The sequence below is a fragment of the Antechinus flavipes genome, chromosome 3 (assembly GCF_016432865.1).
Source record: "Antechinus flavipes isolate AdamAnt ecotype Samford, QLD, Australia chromosome 3, AdamAnt_v2, whole genome shotgun sequence".
Classification (NCBI taxonomy): domain Eukaryota; kingdom Metazoa; phylum Chordata; class Mammalia; order Dasyuromorphia; family Dasyuridae; genus Antechinus; species Antechinus flavipes.
This window is the reverse complement of record NC_067400.1, coordinates 387,320,547-387,339,666: the sequence shown is the minus strand read 5'-3', so window position 1 is coordinate 387,339,666 and position 19,120 is coordinate 387,320,547. Positions and strand designations below refer to the sequence as shown.

Sequence of the window (19,120 nt, the reverse complement as noted above, 5' to 3'; positions counted from 1 at the left end):
CTTCCCCTCCAGACCCTTTTTATTTTTTATTCTTTTCTAATTAATTAATTAATTTTTAAGTAGGCAAACTAGATTATCTTTTGTTTCATTTCTTACCTAGCCTTAAATCTCTGAAAGGGTGTTGTCTCAGACAAACTTAGACCTGAGAAAGACTTTAGCTTAAAAAGGCCAGTCTCCAATCTGCATCTGGGGGAAGGGGGTCATCTTCAATTGTCCTAATGTATATCTTGCACTGGACTCAGATAACTCTGGAGGAGACAATAAGCCTGATGACTTTGTACACCTCTGCTTCACTTAAATCCAATTCACTTGCAAGTCAAAACATCTCCCTGATGATACTGGTCATCTTCAAGATCAAAGGATTAACAACATATTTGTTGTAAAATGGAGTTTGGGGGGATGGAACTTAGGATCCCTTTATAATATTTGTTAAGTTGAAGTTTGCCCTACAATCAGAGATGCTCACAAGACTATAAAATATTTTTCTTGTAAAAAAAATAATAAAAGTTAATACACTCCTTCTAGATAAGCTTTTAAAAGAGAGTTATGTTAATCTCATTTGTATTCATCTATTAACCATGGTACTTCACCTTTAAATTTCAGATTAGATAATACTAATAAACTAACATCCAACGTTGGCAAACAAACATAATGACTCATATCTTAACCTGAACCTCTGCTGATTCCCACAAAAAGTATGATGGAACTCAGGATGATAGGGCTGGATTTTGAAGAAATGGTTGGTTATGCTAATGGAATTAGCCAGTTAGAAGGAGACAGAGAATTCACTGGGGAGATAGAATAGAGAGTTAGCAAGGATGGCCAGTTGATAAAAGTAGACAGAAAAGAATTTAGTGGGAGTTATGGAAACTATGTGAGTAAAAAGAGGAAAGAGTTTAATGGAAATGGATTTAGTCAAAATGCAATATTAAAGGAGCTTAAAACTGAGATAAAACATTGATTTGAATATCAGACTTCCTGGGTTGTATTCAAGTGCTTAGCCCACAAATGTTTTTGTTTTGTTTTGTTTTGTTTTGTTTTGTTCTGTTCTGTTTTGTTTTTTGGACTATCCAGAGAAATCTTTGAGGATTTTCTCTAATATTTTCTCTAACTTCACAAAATGTATAAGCACCATCACCATATCTATAGAGAATTTAGTAGCAACAAAAAATTATTGTTGTTCAGTCATTTTTCAGTTGTGTCTGACCCTCTGCAACACCACGTGGAATTTTCTTGACAATAACACTGAAGTGATTTGTTATTTCTTTCTCCAAACTCATTTTTACAGATGAGGAAACTGAGCCAAATAGGCTTATGGGACTTGTCTAGGGTCCCATATCTAGTAAGTGACTAAGGATAGATTTGAATTCAGGTCTTCCTAACTTCACAGTTAGGTGGCACTGTGCCATCCAGATACCCTACTTATCAATAACTTAGAATCAATATGTTGGGGTTTGTTTTTTTAATGTATACACAAAACAAAAAACAACTTAAAAGGCTGTTTTCTGATCTTCTAATTCACCTTGTCCAGAAATAGTTTCCATAAATTACTCAGAAATATATTTTTTCTCAATTTAAATAATAAAGAAACAATTTTTCCATTTGCCAATAATAACTGTTCAAGACATTAAACTAGGATTTCATGGAGAAGAGAAAGAGGAGAAAAAGTAGAAGAGAGGAGGGGAAAGAAGAAGGGAAAGGAAAAAGGAGAGGAGAGGTAAGAGAACAGCTATTTTTAAAAAATACAAAACACTTCACAGGTGATATCAAGGAAATTTCCATTGATCTGAATAATAAATAACCTAAAGTAATGATAACATACAAGCTTTGTTCACTACTTCAAATGCAAGGATAGTCCATTTTTTCATGCCTTAATAGAGTTCATATGGCACTTTTCATCTTTTGTCTAGACAGTATACACACAGCATCTATCCAAGTGTCTGTTTAAATATGTGTCACATGGTATGGTACTAGCCTGTTACCCTTTCTCCTTTTTTTACATTCTAATCTATTTTTTCCTTTTGTTTTTAAATAGCAGAGATTTGAGATCATCATCCTTCTGCCAAAAACACATGTAAAGCAGAGTAAGTAGAGAGGCTGAATCATCAGAAGAAAAAGCAATAAGGATAAAAGGATTGTTCATTGTATTTTTAAAGAACTTTGCTGGTGGTACTTTTAAAATTCTTTCCTAAATGTTCAATGATAATATTTTGTCTTTACATAATTCCATTTCCCTGAGGAGCCCCTGAGGAATTTTAATAATATATTAAATTATAGCTGGATTATGGTTAGCCAAGGGCCACATTGACTCATTCACTGCTGAGTGCAATTTATAGTACTGCTTTCCAGCATCCATATATCTCAATCATCTTTCTTTTATGCTATAAGTATTTTTATTCCTTTCCAGAATGAAAACAATAATAATAATCTATTTCAAAGCTCTATCTTCACTTGCTACTATCAAAGCAATGGACTTACTATCAAAGTCCATTACTGTGACCCAGAATGGATATGGATTTAAAATTGGAATGACTCTACACTTCCCTAGGAAAAATTACATAATGTTATTTGGAGGCTAACAAACTTCATTTGGTCATTAAGCATCCAAGAAAAAGAACAGATTTCCATTCTCTTCCAAATGTCCAGACTGTCTGGATCTGTTCAGTTCAACATCACTACGTTATTATTCTCTTGGCCTTCAAGTTGCAAGAAAAGTTTTACTTCTCTACTCTAACATGTAGTAGTAAAAGGAAAGAATCCTAACCTCTGTCTCAAGAGTAAATACCCTGATTCTTTCCCCTCGGGGTCCCCTGCATCGGTGTCTTAGGTCCCATGTACAGGTTCTAGCCTGTTATCCTTGCAGCTGCTTCTACCTTGAACCCTTTGATTAAAAGGTGAGCCCTTTAGTTAACAGGTCCTCACTTGGTGGCAGAGCCTCGTCCACCCTCTGGTATCGGCTAACATCCTGACGTACTGAAGGTAGCGATCGCAATGGCTGGTGGCCGTTGGCTTGAGAACCTAGGATTAAAGGTAAAAAGTTACCTGGGTATTAACTTTTCCTTTCAATGCTAAAATACCAGGTAAAATGTACCTGATTTTTTTTCTTCTCTGTAGTTTTATCTCCTAGGTGGAAACTTGGGTAAATACACCTGCATGCGTATTAAGCAAAAGTGACGTTACCCAGACATGCACATGCGCCACCTCCCATCACCCCAATATAGGTCTTGTTCCCAACACTTTAAGAAGGTTTAAAATCTAACACAGAATGAACAGAAATGGAAAAAGGACCAAGTCAAATAATTTAGGTAGGAATCAAATAAACTTCAGTAGAAGCAATCTTCCTAGAAAAAGAATTTAGCGTGCACCTTAGCTATTTTAGACATCTTTGACTTTGTTAATCTATGAATAATAAAATATTTAGAAACACCCTATTCTACTACATGCTACTCTATGGCCTGTCTCCTATATATAGCATATTCACTTTGGAAAAGCCAAAATTTTATCTGCAAACTTAGGTCTTAAACTGCCTTTTGACCAACATGCTAGCATTATTTATTCTTTAAGTGTAATCACGCTCAGCAATCCGGCTGACATTTCTTGTGCTGCAGGTGGCAAGAAACAGGGAAATATTTTATGCAAAGCACATGTTTAGGCTTTCATGTCCAAGGCCACATTTTTACAAAGATAGAACTTCATGGTTCTTGAAAGATTCTGAGGACTAATTACACAGCTATTGTAACCAGGCTATTTGTTTCAGATTAAGCCCTCCCTTCCCCACAATATATTTTCTTCTTCCTCATTAAAGCCACTGCATATCATAGGTCTTAGTGGAGTTCTGTTATGACTTATGAATTTCCTTTGACAGGCTAAGAAACTCCTAATAATTTTGGGGAAATTTCACTATATATAGTCACCATGTATTTAAAAGCCTCATTATAATATTGAGATAATGGATTCTCACTAGTGGCCCATGAGTTCTTTCCAGTCCTACCAAGTTAGAAGGCAAGAGACTGTACACCTGCCAGTTCAGTTCAGAGAGATTTATCATTGACTGGTCAAACGATGATAAATTGTGTCCAAGACAACTTATGGGGATTATTTATTAAAGTGTGTGGGAAAGGAGAAGGGAAGTAATGATGGTAAAACTTTTTCACTGAAACCTCACAGATCTGAAGGACTGTACTGAAATAAATACTATACTGTTTTAGTAATTCCTCTAGAGCACCATTAGCCTTTTAAAGTCAGCAATAAGTAAAATTGCAAGTTTTGGATTGGGTTTATATCAATGACAGCTTTACTAATGACTCAGTAGTTCCATTAACACCATTTGAAAATCATTCCTCTCTGGTTTTACCCATTAGGGTTACCTCCAGTAGCTCCTTCAGCTTGAGCTGTGGCCCCTTCACAAGCGTCCTGAGCATCCCCGGCGTCTTCTTCGTGGGCCTGGCTCTCTGCCGTAGCCTGAAGACTGTTCCTCCTCTGCCAGATCTCGCCCATCTCCTCTCCATCAGCCAAGGCAGACCCATCTGCCGCCTGTCCCTCCTCCTGACCACTGGGTACCCTTACCATGGGCAAAGACCCAGGGGTGCACACGGAGTCCTGCGACCCTGCAGCAGTGGCACCCTGGGCGGTCTCTGAAGCACAAGCCCCCTCCTCTTCCTCCTGAGATGAAAAAGCTGGAGTTTCAGGAAACCGGGCACTCTCCAGAGAGGAGCAGCGGGTGTCTACCGAAGACAGCTGCGTGGTAACACTCTCGTTGCAGGAACTGTCGGCCCCTTCGGCGTCGCTCTCTCCCTCGGGCCTGGTGCTGGCTTCGCTGACGCTCTCGGTCCGGGCAGGGTCACTGGGTTCTGTCTCAGATGATATCTGGGAAGGCTCAGACCCTTGGTCAATCGACTCAGTTTCACTAATGGCTCTTCTGCTTTCCCCAGGCAGATCCACATTTCCCGGGTCTGCCTCACTGGTAGGTGGGTCACCCTCTTGAGAGTCACCCAATTCACTATTGCCTTGCTCTTCACTTGGCTGAGGTTCCTGGCCATTTTCTCCTTCTGCAGCTGCATCTGAAACCGAGGAACTGTCAGGGACCTCGGCAAGTTCCTCCTCCTGCTTATTCTCCACAGAAGCCGCTTCAGCTGCTGGGGCTTCCTCCCCCTCAGCGGGGATGGATTCTGACTTTGCCGGAGTCGCCGAGTTCCCCTCTTCAGTCCGTGAAGCACTACTGAACATCACTAGCCCCCCTTCCTCTTCCAAGGAAGAGGGATAACCTAGATTTTGCTGAAACTCATGATCCTCCTCATCAGAGTCAATATGAAGCATGGCGTTGAGTCTGGTATCGGTGGGGAAGCTACTCCTTAATTTGGGAGAAGCTCCCAGGGACCTCTCAGCACAGGCGGATGTCCCCGGCCTGGAATGACCATTGTGCTCAATGGCATCCAGATAATCGTTCAGCGAATCCTGCCGTCCTCTGGGAGGGGAGGTCCTGGAAGAACTAGAAGTTAGGTCCTCAGGGTCTATTTCCATAGTAGAGCTAGTCCTAAAGGAATGCTTGGGAGTGCCATCACTTTCCTCAGAAACTGGACCATTAGAAACTGCAGGGGAGTCGTGATGTGCCCCCGGCATATCCTCATCATCAGAGGGACTCCCCAGGTCTCCATTCACAGAATTTACTCCAAGGATGGTACCAACTGCTTCTGGGGAAGCATCTAAATAGAAACACAACATTTGGAAAGTAAATATATAGAATTAGTTTTCTCTAATCACAGAGCATGTCAACAGAACTCAAGTAACTTTGATTGCCTTTGATTTAATTAAAGAAACAATGGAGGAGAAAAGGTATATCTACACACCCACAAATCCTTTTCCCATTGACTTTCATTAAAATTTTATGATCAATTTGTTTTTCCCCTTAATTTGCATGAAGGATTTAAAAAATCTACTCTAGATCAATAGTAAAAAATATAATAACATCTCTTACTGAATACAGTGTGTAAGATTTCCTAGTATGCTCCTTAATACAAAAAGAAGATCACAAACGAAATTCCCAAAGCAGCCCTTTTAGCACTTGGGAGTCTATGAAAAGTAGAGGCAGTACACATGACAATGGTAAAAAATTTGGGAGCAGCTAGTTGGTGTAATGGATAGAACACTATCCAGGAGGACCTGAGTTCAAATATGGTCTCAGACACTTAATACTTCCTGGCTGTGTGATGCTGGGCAAGTCATTTAATCCCAACTGCCTCAAGAAAAAAACTAACTAAATAAATAACATTTGGGCTAACTTTATAATTTATAAGTCTCTTGACTTATAAATTTAATCTTACTCAAGAGAAGATTAAATAGTCATAAAAAATTTAATTTTTCTTATCAGGTACATTGGCCATATAAGGTGATTTAACCATCTCATAGGAAACTCATCTCACCATTAATGAGTTTCCTACATAATAAACTCACTTAGTATACATCAAGTCAATTTAAAAAATCAATTTAAAATGACAGCTGATATTTGGTATTTGGAATGTAAATGAAAAAATTATATCCTGGTTTCAGAAGACAGACATGACCCAGATGCTTTTGTGAAATGGATTTTAATATTTGTCTTGGTAACGTCGATAGTTAATTTCTTTTGACAGCTCCCTTTCTTTGATGGAACTGCACACAGACAAAAGGATACTTTAAAGAAACTCGTTTCCTCTAATAGCCATTTACTCTCACAGATACCTCACCTTCATGAATAGAAGATGTAATCTCAACTTTGAATTGGAGATACCCACTCACATGGTCAGCTGGAAGCCTTCTGCCAAGGTTGTAGCTGAGCATTTGATCACTGCAAACAAAAACAAAAAGAAACAAATGGTGTTTTCCAGGATTTTTTACTCTCCTTCGATAAGTCATTCCTCAAATACTATAATATTTAGCTCAAGTTTCCCCATGATTTTGGGTGCTAAGTGTTCATAAATCAAAGGTTCAAAAACTGCTATATACGGTCATTTTTTTATGGGTTAGCACTAGGTTCCAAATTGAAAAACCAAAAACAGGTCATTCTGTAGACAAGAGAAACTGTTAACAAAAATAGAAAATATAACATAATAAACTACAAATACAATACAAATAATAAAAATAGAAAACAAAACATAGCATGAATATTTCCTTAGAAAGGTATTTCCTTAAAATAGATAGATTATTTCCTATTGCTAGTATTGTTAAGGTCTTTTGAAAGTCACTAGATGCAAAACTGTCAAGGTTTTAGTTTTTTTAATATATTATGGAATAAGAATGTAACCAGCTAATATCACTTTAATACTCCATATATTAAATAAGGAAAAAAAGCTTAAAAATGATTATAACTCATGTTGCACCATCTGGATGAGAGAATAGAAAGATCACTGGACTAGAAGCCAGAAAATTTGTCATTAAAAAATTTGGGGACCATAGGAAAAATACCTTACTTAACTTATCAATCTACCAACCAACCAACCAAGAATTTACTAAGCACTAGGTACTGTGCTAAGCATTAGGAATAGAAATACATAGGGACAAAAATCCCTACTCTCATGGGACTTACATTTTAATGGGGAAAACAAGTATAAATGCAGTGTGTTCCAAAAGCCTTACTGAGTGTTATTATCTTTTTTACCTTTAATTTTAAAGTTTAAAATTGCAAAAAAAAAAGACTTTTTGGACACCCTTTAAAAATATATACAGATAAACATAATGTAAATAAATACAAAACCATTAACAAAAAGCTAGTTTAGGAGGGAAAGCATTAACAACTTTTATTTATCATCTGTAAAATAAGTAGGTTAGTCTCAATATTTATTATCTTCTACTTTTGTGATTCTTCAACACCCAAATCCAATATACTCATAAAGTCTTCATTACAAGTAGGTAACTTTTATTTTAGACCCAGCTTATTTTTAAGTAAAAACTTTAGTTCTACCAAATCATAAACATTTCTGCTCTCATACTGCCCTCTAATGGATAGTGGTAAAGAAGAAAAAAATGAATAAATACATATCATTTGGTTTGCATTAAAGTTACCTAAAACTAATTAATGAAAATTTTAAATGTTCCTTAAAGTCTTTTTCCTTGTATAAAACTTTAGTAACAATAACAATTGACATTTATTTAACACTTTATTAATCATTTCATTTGTTCTTTGTAAAATTCATTAATATAGTGACTATTTGTAGTTTACAAGTGAGAAAACTGAAATATACATATACAAATGGGAGAAAGAGAGAGAGACAGGCAGAAAATACAAATTTCATTTATTGATTATAGGGTGCTGAGTTGGAAAAGGAGGCAGGGATATGGGAAGTGCTCCAATAGAGAATTCTGGTTAGTTAATGTCTAGGTCAGGATGGGAAAAAGTCTTCCTATCTCTGACCTCTATATTAACCTTCATATTATTCATATGGAGGTTTGGTTACAAAATGTATAAAAAGAATAATAATAATAGCATTTATACCACATGTTAAGATTTGCAAATTGCTTTACAAAGGTTATCTCATTTGATGCTCACACCAACCTTGGGAGATATGTACTTTTCTTATCCCCACTTTAGAGATGAAGAAATTAAGGCAAACAAAGGCTAAGTAATATTTTTCAGGAATACACAGCCCATGATGGTCTGAGGCCACATTTGAACCCAGCTCTTCTTGACTTCAGTATTGCCACTATCACATGAAGTCATGGTGTCACACCATCTTAGAAATAAAGAAGTTCTCATTGTAAACAGGGGGCCTCAGAATGATTATTATTTTTTTAATTAAGCAAAGAGAACCTATTGAGTTCTCTATTGAGAACTTGTTGAGTTCACCAATTTATGATTTATAGTTTAATTTCGCACATTTAATTTTTAAATTTAATTTATATGTGTGTGTGTGTGTGTGTGTGTGTGTGTGTGTGTGTGTGTGTAAAATTTAAGAACTCCTTTCTACCATCCTCTACTCAAACTCTTTCCTTGCCTGAGATGATTAAAATACATTCATTTTTTCGGGTCATTTAATAATTTTATTAATAAGGCCAGAACATTATTAATAAATGGATGGTCATTTGGCCATTTCTCTTAAACCAAAGACAGTACATTCATTTTTGTTAAAAGAAAAATTATCTGGTTTCAAAGAGAAGTGATATAAAACATGCTGGCACGAAATTGAGTCTCTCTTTGATATAATCTGAAGAATATAATGCACTGAAAAGGGAACGCTTTAGAGAAAAATTGAGTAGCAGCCTGAATCATTTTGTTTAGGGAAACAAAAAAAGAGTTCTCTGTTTTAGAAATATATAAATTTGAGAAGTTATCCTAGACATTAAAATTTCATCAATTTAGAATTTATGACAACATAAACAAAAGTTTGTCATCACTGCAAGTCTCAAATGCAGTTATAGAGCATGAGAGTCTGAGGATGTCTATGAACTGGGAAAGTGAGTTTTTTGAAAGGACATCAGTACTTACTTTCATCATCTTGTAGGATCATTGATCTAGATGCATGAGGAACCCACAGAAGCCACTTAGGCCAATCTCTTTATTTTACAGTTGAAGAAACTGAGGTCCAGGAAGCTTAGACCTTGCCTCAACTACTGAAATAGTTTTTTTTCTTGATTCCCCCCCCCCTTTTTGTCTTCCTCAAATTCATTCTATAAGCTTTTGATCAGGCTATGGATTATAGCCTGAATCACTACTTTTCAAAATCCTTCAATGGGTCTCCATTGACTGCAAAATACAATCTGAGTTCCACTGACAGATGGAATTGAGAAATCGACTCTATGAGACTTGACATACTTATAGCTTTGCCAAACCCAAGAAAACCATTATAAGATATAGTGCTGGCAATGGAGTGAATGACCAAAGACCACATGTAGTAGAAATAGGGGATCAGTTAGAACAATGTGAAAAGGTGGGTGAACCTTTCTCAAATTGTTGTTCAACAATGTGAGAAAGAGTTACTGACTTTCTATTCCAATTGTATTCTTGTCCATCTTCTCTAATCCTGGGTGCTCCTTACATCCCCAGCAACTGAATCAGGAGGAGTTTGGCTCCTGATAGTCACTTTCAGCAGCATTACTCAGTAATCTCTTTTCTTCTGAAATTCATTCTCATATGCTAACTTTTTAGAATTTAGTGTAGTCATCAATCAGCCTCCCAGTCAGTCTGCCTTATTTCTCAAGCAGTTGAATTTCTGTTATTATGTCTTCTCCAAGCCGAGTCCTGCTTTCACAAAGCATGGTACAGCAGAAAGAGCAATGATTCTGGAGTCAGCACAGGATTTCAATTGCTCCTATGTGTGTGGGAAAGTCAAAACCTTCCTGTATCTCAGTTTCCTTTGCTGTAAAATAAGATTGATCTAGATGGCTTCTGTGGTCCCTCATGAGTCCAGATCAATGGCTTCATACTATAATAGGACTTCAGTTTAAACACTGATATCCTTTCAAACAACTCAGTCTCCCATTTCATGACATCCTCAATTCTCTTGATCTATAATTTCATTCAATCTCAGCTACACACCAGTCATTCTTTATATTTTATATTAGCTCATTGTTGAGTAATTGCTTCCCCCCCCCCAAATAATCATAATTCCCTCTTCTATTTCTCCATTTAACTAGATCTTGACAAATTTATACTTTGTCCTCAACATGACCTTGATTTTTCTATTTCTTCCTATACTTAAAGTTTATCAAATCTCCCCTGGTCTTATATTCTTACTTTTACAATGTCAGTATCCTAATTGACTTGCTCAGCTACTTAATGTCTTTTCCTTTGTATCTTTAGTCCTCTTGTTAACAAACCCTAATACTAGTTCTCCATTACCAAATGTTTCTCTTTTTCTACTCCCATACTGCTAATGGTCATTTGAGGAAGTCACACCAATGTACTAAATGGTCTCCTACTAATGTATATTTGCTCTCACAAATGCCCAACAATCCTTTCATTTTTCCCCAATGGATACTCTCTGACAAGGCTAATCCAAATCTTCATTTCTCTCCTTGAGTCTCCCAAGAGCAGGGTTTTTCAAACTTTTTCCACTTGTGACCCCTTTTTACCTGAGAAATTTTTATGCAAGCCCAGGTATATAAAATAAGTATACAATATATACTTATTTATACAATATATAATATATATACAAAACAAAAACATTTACTGATACTCAGCCCTAATGTTGTGACTCCCACATTAAGTTATATGACCCCATATGAAATTGTGACCCACAATTTAAGAAATTTTGCCCTAGATTTTCCACTCCTATTTTCCCCTCAGCAGATGACATCATTTCTGACTTGGCTAAATAATTGAAGTCATTCCCTACTCCATCCCCTCAAAATCAGTGCTCCTAAAACTGAACTTATCATCTTCTAAAACCAGTTCTCCTTCTACACTTCTCCATCTTTCCTAACACCATCACTATTTTGGGGGCCACCAGGCTTGGAATCTCAAGATTACATTTAACTACTCTCTTGCCCCTCATCTAGTCACCAAGTCTTGCCAATTTGTCTCCTGTTGTCTTTTATCCATGTCTTCTCTTTTATTTTCCACTGGTTATACCCTAGTCCAAGTACTTATTACCTTGCCTTGCCACAATGTTTTTTGCTCTCCATTCATCTTTTTTTCATGCATTCTCTAATTCATCCTGCAAACTTGAGGCCAGATTGATAATCTACTTTAAACATTATTGTTGTCTTCAAAATTCCTTAGTGGTTCCTCATCAAATATACAAAATACAATCTAAATATTACTAACTAATATTAATTTTCTAGTTCAGAAGTTCTCAACTCTTTTTTGTGTGATGGACCCATTGAAAAGAATATTCTAATAAGGCTTATGAATCCCCATCAGAATAATATTTTAAAATATATAAGATAAAAAATTGGGGCAGCTAGGTAATACAGTAGATAAAGTGCTGAGCCTAAAGTCAGGAACTCATGTTCCTGAATTCAAATCTGTCTGGCTATGTGAACCTGGGCAAGTCTCTTAACCTTGCTTGTCTCAGTTTCCCTCTTCTGTAAAATGAGCTGGAGAAGAAAATGGCAACTCACTCTAGTATCTTTACCAAGAAAACCCTAAATGGCATCACAAAGATAAACAGAAATGAAATGACTAAATAATAACAAAAGAACACAGAATTACAAAGGAAACACTTTATTTAAATAAATACAGTCATCAAAATATTAAAAAACAAACTCACAAATCTCGGGTTAAAAACATGTGCTCTAGCCAATCCGACCTACTCATCATCCCCCAGTATATATAGAGTATTTCCCTCTCTATGCTTGTGATCATGCCATTTCCCCTTTCCTCTCCATTTATACAACTCATAGTGATTTTTCAAGGATGACCTCAAGCTCTCTTTCCCTACATGAAACATTTCCTATTATCTGGTTCCATGGTGATGGTCTTATTTACTCACTATTTATTCAGTGTCAACTATGTATAGAACACTTTGGTAGGCTCTAGACTTTTTCTCTGTTCTAAAACTCTTATATCTCTTATTGTTGATAACACTCCTGTGACTTATCACAATGTTTCCTTGTGGTATTCTCTTTTTCCTGTGTAGATCATGTCTCCACAGTGATGCTAAAAGCTCTTTGAAAACAGGAATCACCTTCTGAGCCTCTTGGTATTTCCTTCAGTGCCTTTCACAAGTCGGGATGCAATAAACACTTCTTGATATATGTGATAGTTATCAGGGCCCCTGACCATATGGATCAACAATTCTCTTAATGATTTGTTATTCTCTTTGATGTTAATTGAAGTCTATAGGGAACAGTAAAAAGAGCTTCCTTTTACTTGAAAATCTGTTGATAGTAACTAAGTTACATTAATTATTGTTTGTATATTCTCATATCAATCTAGAGTTCATATGTATTTATTTTGGAGAATTTATGAAGGGATTTTCTGTCCTGTGATAGGAGTTCAGTATCCGTGGTCCCTGAGTCCCTTAGCTCTGGTAACTCAGATTTTGCTTTATCTTTCCAAAGCCCACATCCCCCTTCTACCTCCTTAGCTACTCTAGCCAAGCCTCTTCCACATTCGAATATGAGCTCCTTGAAGACAGAGATTGTCTTATTTGATTTATTTTCATTTCTTAGCCTAGAACCTAACTTATGGTAAGTACTTAAATGTTTTATTGATTTATCAATAGTATTTAACTATCGCAATGCAACTGAACTTATATTTAGATGTAAGTTATTTACATGTATATTAAAAATGAGTTGTAGTGAATGTTAACATTCAATTGTTGATTTTATCATATGGAATCAATGGAATTTTTAAACTTTGGATATATGATTTTATTTATGGAATTACATTATTCAGGCTGATATATAGAACTTATAGCAGAATATGGCTATTATTTATGCATTTTTATACTTTATGTTATTGCTTTTTTTAAGGTCAAGTGATTCTTAGATTTAGAAGACTTGAATTACCCTCTATTCAATTGAAAACATCTTTCAGGAGAACAAAGGCCCCCAAAAATGGATAAAACATTTCTCCTTCAGTATTGGTTACATTCCTGATTCCCTTTAGCATTAATGCCTTCCTTCTGATATTGTTTGCAATTTATCCTGTATATATGTTATTTGCATATAATCACTTAGATGTTGTCTCTCTTATTATATTGTGAAGTCCTTGAGAACAGGTACTGTATCCACAATTCTTAGCATAATACCTAGCATATAGGAGGCAGTTAGATAGTACAATGGATAGAGTGCTGTTAGAATCAGGAAGATCCAAATTCAAATATAATTTTATTCATGTACTAGGTGTGTGATCTTGAGCAAGTCACTTACCTCTAATTTGTTTCAGGTTCCTCAACTGTAAAGTGGGGAGAATAACTAGCAGTTACTTCTCAGGAATTTTGTAAGAATAACATTAGAATATATTTGTAAAGCACTTGGCATAATACCAACCATATAGTATGTTATAAATGTTAACTATTATTAATAAGTGAAATAGCATTACAATGATATATTATAATTAATAATGTAATATTATGATTCTAAATAATAATGATATAATAATAACAATAAGTTGTTGTTGACTTTATTTCTGAGTCAATCTATTATGGAGTTCATCTAAATTTGCCATTTCAGACAGATAAAACTAAACAATAAAATGTAGATTTTTTTATTTTTGTTAAATTATAATCAAAATCTGGAAATATACATGTGTGTATATATGCATGTATGTTTATATATATATTTTTTAGAATGAAGATTTTATTAAATCCTTGCTATGCAACAGATACTATGCAAAGTGCTGGATATAGTAATAAAGCAAAGTTAATAACAGTCCCTGTCCTCAAGGACCTTACATTCTAAGAAGGATGATAACATACAAAAGGAAGGTGAAAGTTTAGAGTGGGGGAAGTATAATTTTGGTAGAGTGTGAGAGTTTAGTTGCTTAAATGAATATATTTTAATTGACTTCAAGATTGCTAAGGTTTCATTTAATACACGAAAATGCTTTAGACCCTGTCATTAAGAAACAAAATCTTATTGTATGAAATTGATCAGTACAAAGTAACCCCTTATGTTAAAGTCAAGTTATAGTGTGACTGGCTATGGCTAATCAGATCAATATGAGGTCAGAATGCTCTGCCACAAGTTAGAGACAAATAATCCCTATGAACATTTAGAGTGGATTCTCTAATTTTGCTCATCCTGAATGTCCTTTGGACTAATTAAATTCTACTTTGCTCATAGAGCACAGGAGGGCACACCATGTTGGGTGATCCTGTGTCAGTGTCTCCCATGTCATACAATCAATTCTAAAGTTCTTGAGAGTGTCATTTTTCCTGGCCACTTTGTTGAGTACTTGCCTTATATGAGTTTTCTATAAAATAATTTTTTTTGGCAAGTGTACATTTGGTATTCAAACAACATGACCAGCAAAGTAGAATTGTCTCTCTGCAGGGAAGTTGGAATGCTTGTCACAAAAGCTCCTATTCTGAAATATTGCTTAAGTGTATAGCATATTGACAAGTATAGCTTAACATACAGATAGAGTTGCTAAGTATGAGCTACCAAGAAACAGTAATTTATATATAAGACATTACAGTCAAAAGGATTTTTTTTTAAAGCTGTCAGAGTTTTATAAATGCAAGGAAATTTTTTTGATGTTTAGACGATTGGGATTAGAATAATCCCAATTAGAATAGAAATCTGATCACTGAGGAAATTTCTATTGGATAATCATAAATGTGATATTTTCCACTGGCAGCATAGCAACTGATTTTATTCAGAACCACAAAATAACTATTTGCTTACCCAATGGCTTGACGCTCCAGCAACCTCTGGACTGGTATGGTTAGTTTCCCAAGAAAACGCTTGATGATAGGACGACTCTTGGCAAATTTGTCTTTAATTTCGATTTCTAAGACATCAGTAAGAAGTGCAAAAAAAGAGTATTTCTAAAAAAGGAAAAAGAGATAACATTAATTTATCTTTAAAAAAAATTGGGTTTTGATAGAATAAAGTTTCTATCTCCTCTTTTCTTGTATAACTATACTCTTTCCTTTAGTGATTTCATTGGATCTCATGGGTTCAATTACTACTCTAGCCAGATGATTACCAGATCTATATATCCAGCCCAAATCTCTCTCCTCAAGTCTAGTCCTACATTATCACATGTTTCCTGGATTTTTCCATCTGGATATCTCACCAGTATCTCAAATTCCTCATGTCTCTATGGAGCCCATTATATTTATCCCCCAAACCATTTTTTCCTCTAAACTTCCTTCTCTATGAAAAGTACTACCATAATCCTTTTCATCAACCAGGATGATAACAACATCAATATCAGTATTCTTTTCTAGTCTACCTCCCTCATTTTATAAAAGAGCAAACTGAAGCCCATAAGTTCAATGCCCAAGGTCTCACAGGTTGTAAGCAACAGAGGAAATATCTGAATCTAGGTCTTCTGATTCCCATAGACCAAAACCTTTCCAATGTACCACTGAACCACAATGACTATTAGGGATATTTTTAAAATCTTTTAAATTAATAGCAAAATGGAAACATTAGAGGAATTAAATATGGTTTTCACTAGTGAAAGTTTCATTTCACTGAAACTCCATATTTAAACTGAAGAAATTGGGGAGTTTCTAGCACTCAACAAAATTCAATGCAATTGAAGATCATTTCATCTTTATATAATCCTATAAATTACTTTCAACCAGTATTACTTTCCATATAGAAATGGATGGAAGTATTTTTGATTTCCATAACCATAGAAGAATACTCAATGTAAATATTCCATAAAGTTGACTATTTTCAATTAATGTTTACTCCTCACTATCAGTGTGTTCTGTTTTATTCAGTTCTGTTACTACTATTTAAACATGCACTAAATTAGATGTAATGTAACTGATAAACTAAAAAAACCAAATTTATGTAAAAAGAAACTTTAACACAGATAGTATATAACTTGCACAGGATCACTGTGAAAGGTGTGACAAAACTCAGAGATGGTTTTAATATAGTTTCACTTCTGTCCCCCAGAGTAGATTGGCACTTATGTGTTCTTATAATCATTACAGGTAGCACTAATGGGAAAAAACTATCTTAAATTTCATCCAATCATCTCACAGTAAGACCATATTGCAGAAAGTAGCAGTTCTAAAGAATTAATACATACTGTCCATGTCAATATGTCTTTCCTGAAGTTGAACACTCACTGAATGACCCTCCATCAAGTCAATTGTATTTCTTTAATTAATTGAAATCTACAGCTCACAGGAATCCACAAATCCATTAGCCAAAGCCCAAGGGAGAGAGAAATCTCTTTAGCTTACTATGATCTATGTACTAGAATTCAATGGTCCCTTGTGTCCTTTCTTACACAGCCCCTGGAAACCACTACCACATCCTTGACAATCTAAACTAGTTCCCAGAAGTAAACCACAGTAAGAAGCATTCAAAGGAAGAAAGGAGTAAATACCAGCTTGGCAAACGATTGAGCTATCAAGCATGAGAGACTTAAAAGGCATACATCATTACCTCTCTGTGCCAAATTGGATTAGTTGTGTTACTGATGATGGTAGACCTTCTTTCCTGCCCATGATGGGCAAATGTAGGAAAACTGCTCTTCTTTCCTGGCTGAATTGACATCTTAAGGTAAGGATCAGGATTAAAGAACATTCCTTTCTTTAGCCCAACTGCCCTAAGATCTTAAAAAATAAAGGGGAGGGAAGTAAGAAAAATATTATATCAATATATCATCATTAGAACAAGCAATTCAATAATTTATATTTGTATTCAAAGTTATTACTTAAAATTCTTTTCTTGAGACCTCTTAGTGAACTTATGTAAAATTCATTACAATAAGATGGATGGGATATTTGGTCCAGGATTGGTTCAAGGCATCAATTCATTCAATGGGTTCTTCTAACAGTATACACAGAGAAAGTAATGAATGTTGGGGAAAGATCTATCGTATCTGACCTTTAGTTGAAACTTCCTGTGTCACAGGCTAAGAATGCTTTTGATTCCCACATACAAGCCTTCATCATTACTTTCCAGGGCACTTATTTTGATCTCAAACATTTAATATATTACTTTGGAAGAAATCCTTAATAAACACACTATTACAAAAAAGACAACATTCTGTTGTAACATCAAAGAGAAAAAAAAGAATTATTCAAGTACTTGGAGCAGGTATAAATTGAGTTCTGAAATGAATAAGTAAACTGAGTTCAGAGCTGTAGAGCAATAATATTATTCTGAAATTTTGGAAACTTGTATCAATGCCTTAGAATTCATGAAAAACCATAAACATATTCATTTGCACCAAATAGTAAATGATTCATATTATCCTCCTAAATTAAAAGGAATTTAGAGTTCTGGCTGCAGAAGGTTACTATGGCAATAGGGAAAATCCAAACACAAATCCAGAAGAAAACAGCAATGGCAAAATGCCTATATGTGAAGCCTCAAAGGAGGTATGAATTGCTCTCAAGATCAAACGGATCTCTTGGAGGAGCCCAAAAAAGGATACTAAAAACCAAATAAGAAAGATAGAAGAAAAATGGGGGAATGAAATGAGAGTTATATAAAAGAATTAAGCAAATAACTCAACAAGTTGGGGGGGGAGGGGAAAGGCAACAGTTTGGAAAAGGAAGCACTGAAATGGATAGAAGAAAACACTTACTTAAAATTAGAATTGGCAAAATAGGGGAGGGGAATTCATTGAACAAAACAACTTTAAAAATAGGATTGGACAAGTGGAAAAGAAAATAAAAAAAGCTAAGTGAAGAAAATAATTCCTTAAAAATCAGAATTGGACAAATGGAAGTGATGATTCAATGAGACATCAAGAATCAATAAAACAAAATGAAAAAAAAATAGAAGAAAGTGTAAATACCTCATTGGAAAAATAACCAACCTGGAAAATAGATCCAGGAAAGATAATTTAAGAATTAATGAACTATCTGAAAGCCATAATCAAAAAAAAAAGAATTTGCACAACATTTTTAAAGAAATCATCAAGAAAAAAATGCCCTAATATATTAGAACCAGAGGGCAAAACAGTCACTGAAATAATCCACCAATTATCTCCTCAGAGAAATCCCAAAATGAAAATCTCCAGGACTATTGAAACTAAATTCCAGAATTATCAGGTTAAGGAGAAAATACCGCAAGCATCTGAGAAAGCTGGGAGGGAGGGGAAGATGTGACTTTTTCAGGGCTACAGAGTCAGTATATGGTAGAGGGAAAACTTGAACCCACTTCTTACTTCAAAGCTAGTTAACTTTCCATCAGCCTTAGAATCAGGATAGTACACTTATTTAATATAAATAAAAAGACATACAGTGCTTCTATGCATATGTGTTGGAATCTTTACAAACTGCTAACTAATTAGAGTTGATCTAATCTTACAAGATGTTTTGGGCAGAACCTGAAACAAGGTACTAAGTAGAACTAATTAATACAAGACTTGTGTTCACACCTTTACTCATTGGAGTTCACAAGTATGCCAGCTTCACAAAGTAAACTTTCTAACTTCAAGGGAGTTCACACCTCCCTTAAAGCTCTTTGGGCCAGAGAGCACTATGGGAGAAAACCCATAATCCCATTCTCTCAGAAGAGTCAGATATAAGGCCAGTGATGAGAGATCTATTCC

At 35.3% G+C, this 19,120-nt stretch overlaps 1 protein-coding gene across 1 annotated transcript in view; it reads right to left on the bottom strand.

Annotated features, from left to right (window-relative positions):
- The window catches only part of HECW2 (HECT, C2 and WW domain containing E3 ubiquitin protein ligase 2), a 295,562-nt gene that overhangs the window by 125,178 nt on the left and 151,264 nt on the right, over positions 1–19,120 (bottom strand). Inside the window, exons 5-9 of the mRNA XM_051985971.1 lie at positions 16,999–17,168; positions 15,268–15,410; positions 6,723–6,823; positions 4,368–5,702; positions 2,923–3,018 (exon numbers count right to left, since the gene is read on the bottom strand). Coding sequence (XP_051841931.1) covers positions 2,923–3,018; positions 4,368–5,702; positions 6,723–6,823; positions 15,268–15,410; positions 16,999–17,168 — 1,845 coding nt within the window. The remainder of the gene's footprint in view (positions 1–2,922; positions 3,019–4,367; positions 5,703–6,722; positions 6,824–15,267; positions 15,411–16,998; positions 17,169–19,120) is intronic.